The following is a 12,832-nucleotide window of genomic DNA, read 5'->3' on the forward strand; positions in this document are numbered from 1 at the left end:
CTTTGCCAGAAAAGATACTGAGTAAATGATTATAGGCTCTTGTGTGGGGTATGAAATGTTTGGGGCAGTGTCAAGCCTAGCACAAGACTTTTTTTCCTAAATGGGTAACTCATCGTTGCATGAACACACGCTTGTGGACTTTAATTTCTTTCCATTACCATTCTACGGATTTTTAATTGAAATTCAGGAAAGACGGGAACTTAAGAATCATGAAATTGAAGATCTAGACAGGATCATTAATTAATCATACAGGTATTATGCAAAGCGAAAAAAAAGCTACTTTATTCAGATGCCGTGCTCCTTGAAACTCAATGAATGAAAGGGAGAGAGAAAAATCAGTAAGAAATACTGCAGTAATCGACCCCTGACCTCCACTAAAGAGCAACGAGCAGAAGTGTAGTTTAATGTATGACTAGATGAGGCAGATCTCAGAGAACTGATAAACAAGTTTTATAGCCGTTCTCTTCATCTATGCCTGAATCATTTGGTTGAAGAGGATCCAGTTTTGATTGAATGCATGTTGCTGTTACTTTTAGTGAAATACACTTTTTTTTTACACAACCTGACATTTAGCATAAATAATTAAGTCAAATTTAATTCATTAATTTATTCATGCATTCATTTGTTTATTCATTCATTCATTCATTCATTCATTCATTTGTTCGTTCATTTAATGTTGTTATTGTACTATAACTAACACTAATTAATGAAACCTTATTTAAAAGTGTGGCTATTTTTTATAATAAAATAAATTAATGTATTTACTAGCATAAGCTAATAATGATAAAAAATACTTATATAGCATTTATTAATATAGTTCAACATTTACTAATGTGTTATTAAAATCTAAATGCATGCATGTTAACATTAGTTAATGCAGGGTGAGCTAACGTGAACTAACAGTGAACAACCTTATGTTAACTCGCATTAACAAAGATAAATATACTGTAATTTATGTATTTTCTTTTTGTTCACGTTAGTGAATACACGTACACTGTACTCCTAAAACTATATTATCGCCACCCCCCTTTATCATATAAATAAAGACGGAAAAAAATAACAAACCCATAATATTATTTTTATATTGCGGTATAAATTTTAGATCCACCTTAACCCTGACAGAAAACTGGTTACACTCACACACGTGCGTCCTCGCTTCTCAATTCTATTTAGATCCAAAAGGTGGCACTGTTGAGTTTTATGAGGTGCCTACTTTATCTAAAGACATCAATAATTTTGATAATTATTAACATATTTTTATTAATGGGTTTTAAAATGATAATCATAATGCTCTATAAAATATAACAGTTTTTTTGCATGATAATGCTCACACTGTAATATAAAAAATGATGTATACAAGTTCATACAGTAGCCTACATAATTATTTTCATAATTATTTAATAACCATGTCGAAAATTCTTCTACAAACGTGTGATGTGCAACATTGTTTCAAATAATAAACTTCAATGGGCTGTACACAATATAATAGTAGATATATAATAAATAATAGATACCAAACTGTCAATAAGAAGGTGATCTACTAATAATATTATGTAAATTGTAGCTTATTATCTCGTGTTACTAAAGCAAGTTCTAAACTTTTTGCAAAAGGTAGTAGCCAGCTAAAGAGTTAAATGTTCGAAACCTATTCGACTCTTTGCTCCTGCGTATCCAAAATGACAGTCAGCTGACGAGAAAAAGTTTTGGTTTCCGAACCCATATGTTAACGAGCTGAGATCCAGCGACCCCATTGGCTCGTTTCGAACCTGACGTCACGGCAGCTATAAAACTCAGCATTGCTTTTAAACTGTACTGTAGTGTGTCGAGTTTAAAAACACTCTCAGCTCGATCTGTGTCAGCAGCATCTATCGCACGTCTCTCACGTTACACTTACCCGTTTGACCACGATGATGTCTGCACTAGAGGAGTCACCAAAGTGTTAAATGTTTGAAATACAAGGCCGCCGAAATCCACATGTAAAGAGAGGAGAAAGAGATCCGATGCATCTGTGCAATAGACTGTGCCAAGGATAATCTGGAGTTTAGGAGAGCACTGAAAAGTCCCGTGCAGTCTCTGTCTGTTTTTTATTTATTTTTTCTGCTTAGAGTAAAGCATTTTAAACATCATCAAGCTGGCTCACTCTCTCCCGACCCAGCCCGCTTTGACAGCTCCTCTTCACCCGCTCTGGAGGACGGTCAGCAGCAAGAGGATGGCATCAGAGCTGGCACTGAGCAGCTCCGACCTGCCCACCAGTCCCCTGGCCATGGAATATGTTAATGACTTCGATCTGATGAAGTTTGAGGTGAAGAAAGAGCCACTGGAGCCCGATCGCAGCATCAGCCAGTGCAGCCGCCTGATCGCCGGGGGCTCCCTGTCTTCCACCCCGATGAGCACGCCCTGCAGCTCGGTTCCCCCTTCCCCAAGCTTTTCAGCGCCCAGCCCTGGCTCCGGGAACGAGCAGAAGGCGCACTTGGAGGATTTCTACTGGATGACCGGTTATCAGCAGCAGCTCAACCCGGAGGCGTTGGGCTTCAGTCCCGAGGACGCAGTTGAAGCGCTGATCAACAGCACACACCAGCTCCAGAGCTACGACGGCTATGCTAGAGGGCAGCAGTTTAGTAACACGGCCGGGACGGGAGGCGCCATGGCCGGGGAGGAGATGGGTTCAGCCGCCGCGGTGGTCTCCGCAGTCATTGCCGCCGCTGCAGCGCAGAATGGGGCACCTCATCACCACCACCATCACCACCACCACGGCCACCACCAGCAGCACCAAACTCCCGGCATCCCGTCCAGCACCAACTCCCCCGTCCCCCATCACCAGCACAGCCATCTGGACGATCGCTTCTCGGACGATCAGCTCGTTACCATGTCCGTGCGGGAGCTCAACCGGCAGCTGCGCGGCGTCAGCAAAGAGGAGGTGATCCGGCTCAAACAGAAGAGGAGAACCCTCAAAAACAGAGGCTATGCCCAGTCGTGTCGCTACAAGAGGGTCCAGCAAAGGCACATACTGGAGGGCGAGAAGACCCAGCTCATTCAGCAGGTGGACCACCTCAAACAAGAGATCTCCAGACTGGTGCGCGAGAGAGACGCGTACAAAGAAAAGTACGAGAAGCTGGTGAACAACGGCTTCCGAGAAAACTCGTCGAGCAGCGACAACAACCCCTCGTCCCCGGAGTTTTTCATGTGAGTTCCATAAAAAAAGCATAAAAAGAAAACAAGTAAAGTTTTCAAAACTTTTTTTCCTGCTTTGGGGGGTTGTTAGATCAAGTCTGACAACTTTTTTTATCGCTTTTATAAAGAACTGATTTCAGTTCTTGTTGAGTTTGGGGGGCTTGTTGTGCAACCAAACCTTTTTTTTCTTTATATAAGTATTATTCTCTAAATGAGTTAATATTCTGACGTGTATGCACATACACTCACGATATTGAACTTCATTCGCATTTTTTTCTGCCAAATGACAAAGTTTGCTATTTTTATTTTTTATACATATATTTTTGCTCTTTTACCAAAGTCGATGGATTTTGTCCCATTATCATCTCATTCTGCTTGCTGTTTTGTGACTTTTCATGAGAATCTAAAGACATTGATATATAAAGAGACATGTCATTGAAGTGCCTGCATGCTGGACATGTATGGTCTTTTTTTTTTTTTGGTATTTCTTTATTCCCCTTTAATTTTTTATGCGCTTAAAATGAACTTCTACTTGGGAAAAGAACTTCTGCTCAGCATGGCATTCATACATTTCTTTAATTTCCCCATCACTTTTTTGGAATACGGACTAAAAAAGTGAAAGGAGCATCATGTCATCATCCTCCTCATGAAAAAGTTGATCCATACACTTTCCATACAGTTAATTCTCTGTTGAGAGCCAACTGGAAGCAGGGAGAGAACAAGGACCTGGTTTCTAAAAGGAATTCTCCCTCTGGGACTTAAACAGTGTTGTTGCTAAAAGCGGTTTGTGTATTTAATGTCAAACCTTTGCATTTTGATAACTCTGGAATGAACTACTTTTTATTTCGTCATATAAAACAGTCGAAGGTAGCCCATGCCACAGGTTGACACAGAGAAGAAGGGGTGACTTAGAGTTTAGATGTTGCCTGTTCATTTTGTTAAAAGTTTGGGAAGGCTCCAAGTTTGCATACAGCTGGATTTTTATCATGCGTAACTTGAGCTTTTTGCAGCATGTACTTGCAATGAAAACAGCAGTTTGACAGTTGTAGTTCCTGTTGTAGCCTGCCATTTACTGCATTTTAAAACCAAAGTATTAAAGTAGAATTTCAAGTCAACCTGGAAAATCATGCATTCAAAAAAAGAAGAAGAAGAAGAAAATAGTCTGATATGAAATCTGACCTATCTGGAATGAGTTGCACTAAATGTAGCTTGTAGCAAATTATATATCACATATTGGAATCTATCTAGAACGCTAATTTAAAAGGCACCCGTCATGGCTTTGCTTAAAACTAAAGGACTTAATCTTATTTAGATTTATATATATATATTGTCAAGCAGGACTCGATTCTTTCTCTCTTTCTTTCTTTTTCATTCTTGTTAATAAAATCATTTTTTACATGGCAATAATGTAGTAATCAATATTAAAATGTCTGGACATTGTTTTATGGTCAGGGATTGATACCCTGCATGTATAAATTCAGGTCATAGCGTTCATCAATAAATTCTTAAAACTATGTTAATTATTATTATTATTATTATTATTATTTGTTTGTTTGTTTGTTTCATATATATTTTGCTGTGCAAAATTATTTTATCCACTAACTATATGTGATGTTCATATATGCTTATTTTCATTTCATACATATATGATATGCAATAAAATGCAATTTGGGCCACTTAAAGTCTGCTTTTTCTGGATGTTTTTTTTCTTAAAGTTTTATTCATTTTTTCAATAATCATTACTAAAAAGAATTCTCATAAGTAGCATGTTTTTATTAGTCTTATCCTGTGCATGCATTGCGCAAAACATGTTTGGTGTCTCAAAAATAGACAAGATTCGGACTGTTGAAACTATATGCAAATAGAATTGCTGATATCATATAGTTGTTTGGCTCAAAGAACAACTATTGGAGTGCTAATTGTCCCAAGATGCTGGTAGTTTTATTATAAACACTATCGCATAAACTCATGCCAAAAGCACACAAGGTTTGATCGAGTTTAAATAATGAATTTTATGGCAGACAATGCTTTCAAAATCCAAAGTTCGGCATTTCTCAATGCAATGGACTTTGCTTTATGTTTAGAATGAAGTTATAGCGCTGCTGTAGCTGTCATCTTTTTACCTTATATTTATAGTAACTCACAAGAGAAATAGTGGATCACTTCACAATAGTTAAATGCAATCTATGTGATTCAGTCTCGTGAACAGATATTAGTTTAAGACTCAGAAATTAGAGTTATTTAACAAATGGGTATAATATGAACAAACAATGAATAAAACATGTAAGTTAATGTTAGTTATTCTTTGTTAGTTTGTCAATCAGTGTTAATAATGCATTAGTAAATGTTAAACTATGATTAATAAATGCCGTACAAATGTCTTTCTTAATTAGTTAATTTTAGTAAATACATTAACTAATGAAACCTTATAGTAAAGTGTGACCTATGAATGGTTGTAGTCAGACAGCAGCACATTGATGCATTCATGCATTCTTATACGAGCACAGCCGCATGAGCGGACTGCAGTAAACTTGAGTCTTAGATCAGTTCTGATAGCCGTAGATATCCCAGTATAGTATAAAAATGCTTTTTAAAAAGAAAAAAATCATTTATTTTTGTTTGATTTGTTTACAAAATACAAAAGTTATGTTCAGATTTTCCTATTGAGCTCATTATGTTATTCGTTTTAGAGAATGTTGGCATTAGCTGATGTTAATATTAATTAATTGTGATTGACTTTTTGTTAACTTTGTACATTGAGAAGAAATACAAAGAAACAATTTACACTAGTAAATTTGACAAAACTATTACGTAAGGATACGACAAGAAACACAGTGGGTTGAAAATAAAACAATCCAAACACAGAAATAGCATTATCTTGTAAAATGTGCTCTAATAATCTTTCTTAGGTACTATTGGGTCACCGCTTGATCTGTGGCATAACATCTAAAGGAAAATCAGTTGAGAACCACTAGAGTGAAAGTGTTTTTGGAGGTCAGAGTGAGCATTCACATCCTGTATGTGTGCAAGACTTTTTCCACTGTTAGACATTTGACCAATAATGTAAGGAGACTGACGGAAAACAAAGCCAATAATTTTAAGTAAAATTCTTATAAAATAAAAATAAAAATAGGTCATATGAAATATAATGTAGTCAAGCTTAAGATATTTTTTTTATATATTTTGTTGTCTTTCCTCAGTGAAGGAGACGTCTTTGTCTTACACCTCTTCTAAAAACAGAGCAGTGGAGGAGGGAACAAGAGATCAGCGAGAGAGTATAGCTGGAGAGCTGAAATCATTTTCCCAATGATTAATCGCTCAGAAAGGGGCAGACCTGAGCCGTGTAAAAAAAAAACGAAAAAAAAAAAAATATATATATATATATATATATATATATATATATATATAAATCATGAATCTGTATTGCTGCAGCTGTGTCCAGACTAGGCTTTTAGCATGCATGTGAAAACGGCAATTTATTACAAATTCACTTCTGTTCAGTTTTAGTGCCCGGAGTTGGCAAAACCCTAAACATCGTGTGAGCTGAAAACACATCTGCCTTTTTAAATTTGGAATTGATCTAAAATATGCTAACTGCATCACTCATAACCAAACAGTTACTACATAATTGGCTCGTCATAAACTTTATTTTTAAATTTATTTATTTATTTATTTATTTATTTATTTATTTATTTATTTATTTATTTATTTATTTATTTATTTATTTATTTATAATGCAGAGGTTACTTTTTTGGCAATAGCCAAAATACTTTATGGGTCAAATGACAGACTTTATATATTTTATGCCAAAAACTACTAGTATATTAAGTAAAAATCACATTCCATTAATACATTTAGTCAATTTTCTTCTCTAAATATATCAAAATGTAATATTTGATTTGTAATCTTCATTGCTGCACAGCAAAAAAAGATTTTCTTACTTAGATTTTTTTGTCTTGTTTCTAGTCCAAATATCTTAAACTATTTAAATCAAGAATTTTTTAGACAAGCAAAACATAATGTCTGGTTTTAAGAAATAATATGCCAAAATTAAGTGAGTTTTTCTTTGAAACAAGCAAAATAATCTGCCAATGGGGTAAGCAAAATAATCTTATGTCAAAAGGAAAAACAGGATTATTTTGTTTACCCCATTGGCAGATTATTTTGCATGTTTTAAGGAAAACCTCACTTAATTTGGCATATTATTTCTGAAAAGAGGACAATATTTTTTGCTTGCCTAGAAAATGCTTCTTGATATAAGAATTTTTAGATATTTGGACTAGAAACAAGACAAAAAATCTAAGTAAGAAAATCATTTTTTGCAGCCCTTAATTGTGACAAATTTATAGCTAATTTTCTCAATATTTACATTGGTTTGCACTCTTAGATTCTACATTTATAAATAGTTGTATCTTAATTAAATTTTACCCAATCCTAACAAACCATACACAGATGCAAAGTGTATGTACTCGGCTTTCAGATAGTAAATAAACCTTGATTTAAATTCATTTAAACTTATGACTGGTTTTGTGATCCAGGGTCATTTTTTTATCATTATTCAATGTGCATATACAAATTAGAAAAAAAAAAAAGTCTAACTTTCTATTGTACACAGTAAGAATAATCCCAGGCTTTAGTGAAAGTGTATTTGAGTGTGCATGTGTACAGAGGATGCATGGAGGTCAGTGAGCGAGATGTAGAAACACACGCACAGTCATTACAGAGATCTTTACCCTCAAGGGAGACTTTATTCATTTCCTGTACCAGTCCTTCAGTTCAGGCGCAGACGCACAGAGACACAGCACTCTTCCTATGGATATGCGGCGCCCTTTCATCCGTTTTCACTTTTAATCATTTAACAACTTATAGCTTTCCTCTACAAATTTGCACAGTGATTTTGCATTATTTTAAATAGCTGACTTAATGCAATTACACTTTCGTCAATACCCATGACCGTTGCAGGTTGTACTGATGTTTATTAGTAGCATTTTTTTGCACATGTCGTGACATAGATAGATACTGTAGATAGATACTGTAGATAGATAGATAGATAGATAGATAGATAGATAGATAGATAGATAGATAGATAGATAGATAGATAGATAGATAGATAGATAGATAGATAGATAGATAGATAGATAGATAGATAGATAGATAGATCATCTTGGAAGTCTTTTGGCTTGTGAATGACGTGTGTGAACTTGAAAGAGCTTTCGGAAAGACAAGTACACACTTTGAAAGTGTGTGTCAGACAATTGGGGTTTTCCAGAAATGCTCAGACGCAATAAAGATGAAAATGATTGAAAGTAAAACATCATTGGATAACAAGTATTAGCATTCATTCATTTATATGGATGTGACATCCAAGTTTGTGATCATTTTTTACTGTAAAAATTGCTGGATTCCACACAATCGATTTGTGTTGGGACAACAAGGAATTAAGCTAACTTATTAGTGTTTACAAATTTAAGCAGATTGAGCATACAATTAAGTTCCCCGCAACCAACCCCCCAAAATAACTCAAGAATTGTGTTGTTTCAGCTTAATTTAAGTAGTTTGAACAAGCAACAAACATTTATTTTTGAGTAATTGCATTTATTTAAATTAAATACATTGTTTAAAAATGATTGAAGTTGTATAGTTAAATTAAGTTAGAAATAGCACATATATTAGAGTCTAAATACAGGATGATATCATACAGTATTCATTAGACTCTGTTGAAGTTGTCATTTAAATATAGTCAGTCTGGACTGATGTCTGTGCTCATGTATATAGAAAGACTATGTGTCATGTCCTTCTTCCCCCTACAGACGTGCTATGCTAAATCAACAGTAATCTTCTTCCATCGCTTATTTGATAATGAATGTTTCAGTACTCTCATAGAGTGTATACACATTTCAGAAGTACCTAAACAGAGCCAAAGTCTGTATTCATCTATGCATGTACATAAAACATGTATATATTCAACTATGGAATTATGAGTAGTTTGAATGTTTTTATATATCAATTATAAAGCATTAAATCTAAACCAATAAATATATAAAAATGTAAAGGTTAAATGGTTTAAATGGTGTAATATGTTTGTCATTATTCATGTCTTCATTGTTTTATTTTTTCTGCTCACAGCTTTACAATTAATGTTATTTATTTATTTATTTATTTATTTATTTATTTATTTTCATTCAATATCAGATTTGTACTTCATCAATTTGTCTGTTTTAATCTTTATTTTGCAATAACGTAAAGCACCTATTGAAGCATCCTCCTGCAGCTGCGGTACTTTTATCTCCTTGCTAAACTTTCATTTTATTTTATCTAAACTGACGTCAAGCCTTTTACAGACTAATTTTTATCATTCATTTGTATTAGTATAATTTTGTCATCCCATTTTCGGAAGGGTACATTTTATTCAATTATTATTTTCTATTTATATTAATATTTTTATTTATACATTTATAATTATACATTTTTAGTTTTATATTATTTTATATTTAGTTTTTGTTACATATTTTATTAAGACAAGATATATTCTATTTTGTTTTATTTTTATTTTTTTTAATCTGTGTGCAGATCAAGTTATAAAGTCATCCTAAAGTATAGTATTCAAGTGTCTTAGAGGAGTACATTCAAATGTAGGCTGAACAGTTTCTAAACAACAATATCACATTATTAAAATATCAGATTTTGTGCAGTATTGATAAGATTAAAGTGCATTTTGACGGAGGACTGAATAAAGTGAGTATAAAATGTCATTTTTCATTAGTTAATGAAAATTAAATGGCTCATGGAAACAGTAACTGCATTATTTCATTACTGTAAAACTAAACTGCATAGATTGATGTATCTCCTTATTTCATTACAGACACACACCTCAGTGGAACCTATTCATCAGAAAAATTATAATGTCAGATGAAGCTTTTTCTGCGTTTTTACAGCACATACAGCACTGATTAATCAAGTATAAACAAATTGCAGGTTTTATGTCTCATATCGGCCCCCTGTGAAAATGTAGATAGATAGATAGATAGATAGATAGATAGATAGATAGATAGATAAATAGATAGATAGATATATAGATAGATAGATAGATAGATAGATAGATAGATAGATAGATAGATAGATAGATAGATAGATAGATAGATAGATAGATAGATAGATAGATAGATAGATAGATAGATAGATAGATAGATGCAGTAACACTTGCAATAAGTGTATATAGTGCATAAGTTCATGCATGTGTGACGCTTAGTGTTTGCAGAACCTGCTTACAAAATGAGAACATGGACATTCTCAGAACTGCTAACAGTATCTAGTCCTGGACAATGATTAACTGCATTCAAAATATAAGCATGCATTTGCATAATTTATGTGTGTGTACTGTTTATATTTATTATGTATATAAAAATACACACTTGTTCATGCATTTGAGAAAATGTTTATTCATATATATATATATATATATATATATATATATATATATATATATATATATATATATATATATATATATATATATATATATATATGAATGAACCGCTGCAGATGCCCTTCCAGCTTCAACCCATTATTGGGAAACACCCATACTCGCATTCACCCATGCACTCATAACCGGAGCACCCCTTGGAAATCCACACTGTAAAATGTAATAAGTTGACCTTACTTTTACAAACTTGAGGAAACTGATTGCCTTAAAATTTCCAAGTAAAGTAGCGTATTAATTTTAAGTGAGCATAACCTATAACAGTTTGTATTTGCAACTTCTTAATAAAGTAAACTTTAGTACTTCTGGCTCAGAATAATTAGTGTTAACTTCTTATGTGATTCTTATGTGACTTCTTATGATTTTCACATGATGTTCACATTACTAGGAAAATATTAGCAAACCGATCGCCTTAAAATTATCAAGTAAGCTAAACTAAAACATTTAAGTAACAACAAAAACCAATGCCTGACTCACTGCCAGGGCTGTTTATAAGTTGATGTTTAAGGCTGACTTATACTTTTGCTTCTAGTGATCACTGTGACCCACGGCGCATGCTTTGTGCATTGCCGTGCATTTATACTTCTGCGTGCTGTGTGTGTTGCTTTGCAATAACACTTCCGAAACGCTAGCTGACAGTAGGTTTTTATCTTCCTCTGTGTCAAGTCTCTTCACTGGTGTTTTGTTTTTCTGAATGCTACCTTAACGTACAAGTAGCTCAAACTCGCTCATTTAAGGCGGGAACCAGCGGACGTGCAACAACTTTAATCATAAGGTAAACACAAAGCAAAAAAACTTTCCACCTTGAGCTCCTTCACGGGACTCGACACTTGCTCCAATAAGTTCGCGAGGCTCGTCCATCGACACTTGTCAGCGCTACCAAGCCGACCAATTACAGTGCTTGCGGTACGCGTTGTTGGAAAATGTAGTTAAATTTTTTGAGATGTGCTTGTCAGCGTTGGCATCAGCCACAGCGAGGGCTATGCATCATCCGCAGGCTGCGTCGGACCATACATGTGCGCTTGACACAGAAGTATAAATCAGCCTTTAGCTGCACCATCGTGGATGTTCCGATGTTTCGTTAACCCAACACTCAACCCCTACCCTGGAGAACCAGGACATACACACACATACACAACAGACAATTTAGCTAATCTTTGGACTGTGGGGCAAACCGGAGCACCCGGAGGATACCCACGTGAACACGGGGAAAATGTGCAAACTCCACATAGAATTGTCACCTGGTCTAGCCTGGACTGAAATGTGAGGCGACAGTGCAAACAACTGAGCCATTTGTACTTTTACATCATAAATGTCCATTACACAAACATATATTAAGAAAAAAAAAAAACTTTTATTTTGTTTTACATGCAATTAATTGCTATTAATTTAGCATTGTACATCACAAAAAAGCAGTTGACAATATAAAAAGTTGCACAGGGCCCTGTGACCACCAGGGGGCTGAACCCCATGTGGCTAATTTGTATTAATTTGTATGGTCTCAATCGCAAATTTTGCTACTTACTATTTTTTGTACTTACAAATTTTAATATTTACTCTTCTCCCACCAAGAAATAGGTTTAGGGGTGGGGTTTGTGGTCATGCCTCCTTTATAAAAGGGGATTTTCATATGAATTAAATTGTATAAATTTGCAAGAATTAGTCACTTTTTGGACAATACCTAAAATAGTTACAATTCCTCATGAGATCCACCTTGTTCAGACATTAATGAGGTGTAATAACAACCCAGTTGCATGTGGTAATATGTGAAAACTAATAGGCAGCACTATCATTCGGGTCCAGACAGGAAGAAAAATAATACATAAAGTGAACAAGATAGGGTTAAAGATGGTATGTCTTATAATTTGGCATTTTGCAAGGGCTTTGAAAAAAAATTGTACATACAACAATGAAAAATATACAGCAGTTAATGTCATCAGTCCTTTACTAATTATTGCTACTTTTTATACTTTATTAACATTTTTCTTATATGAACTTGTTAAATTTTACAACACTGCACGCTTACTAGTGGTTTAGTCTGATTTTCACATCTGAAGACATTTAAGCAGTAGACAAGCTGAGAGAAACTGTACCCTCAGACTCTATAGGTGGCATTTAAGAAACAACATGAATAACACAGTACATATACTTAATAATAACACTAAGAATAGCTGCACCTTG

At 34.4% G+C, this 12,832-nt stretch overlaps 1 protein-coding gene across 1 annotated transcript; it reads left to right on the forward strand.

The window, feature by feature from the left end:
- The first annotated feature begins 1,818 nt into the window (after positions 1–1,818).
- mafa (MAF bZIP transcription factor a) lies at positions 1,819–4,853 on the forward strand. Its single transcript, XM_056478580.1, has one exon. The coding sequence runs from the start codon at positions 2,210–2,212 to the stop codon at positions 3,185–3,187; it is 978 nt and encodes a 325-aa protein (XP_056334555.1). The 5' UTR covers positions 1,819–2,209; the 3' UTR covers positions 3,188–4,853.
- The last annotated feature ends 7,979 nt before the right edge of the window (positions 4,854–12,832 follow it).

The sequence above is a fragment of the Danio aesculapii genome, chromosome 18 (genome assembly GCF_903798145.1).
Source record: "Danio aesculapii chromosome 18, fDanAes4.1, whole genome shotgun sequence".
In the NCBI taxonomy this organism is placed as follows: domain Eukaryota; kingdom Metazoa; phylum Chordata; class Actinopteri; order Cypriniformes; family Danionidae; genus Danio; species Danio aesculapii.

Coding starts and splice junctions, on each gene's coding strand:
- mafa (XM_056478580.1), top strand. CDS start 2,210: ATGGCATCAGAGCTGGCACTGAGCAGCTCCGACCTGCCCACCAGTCCC.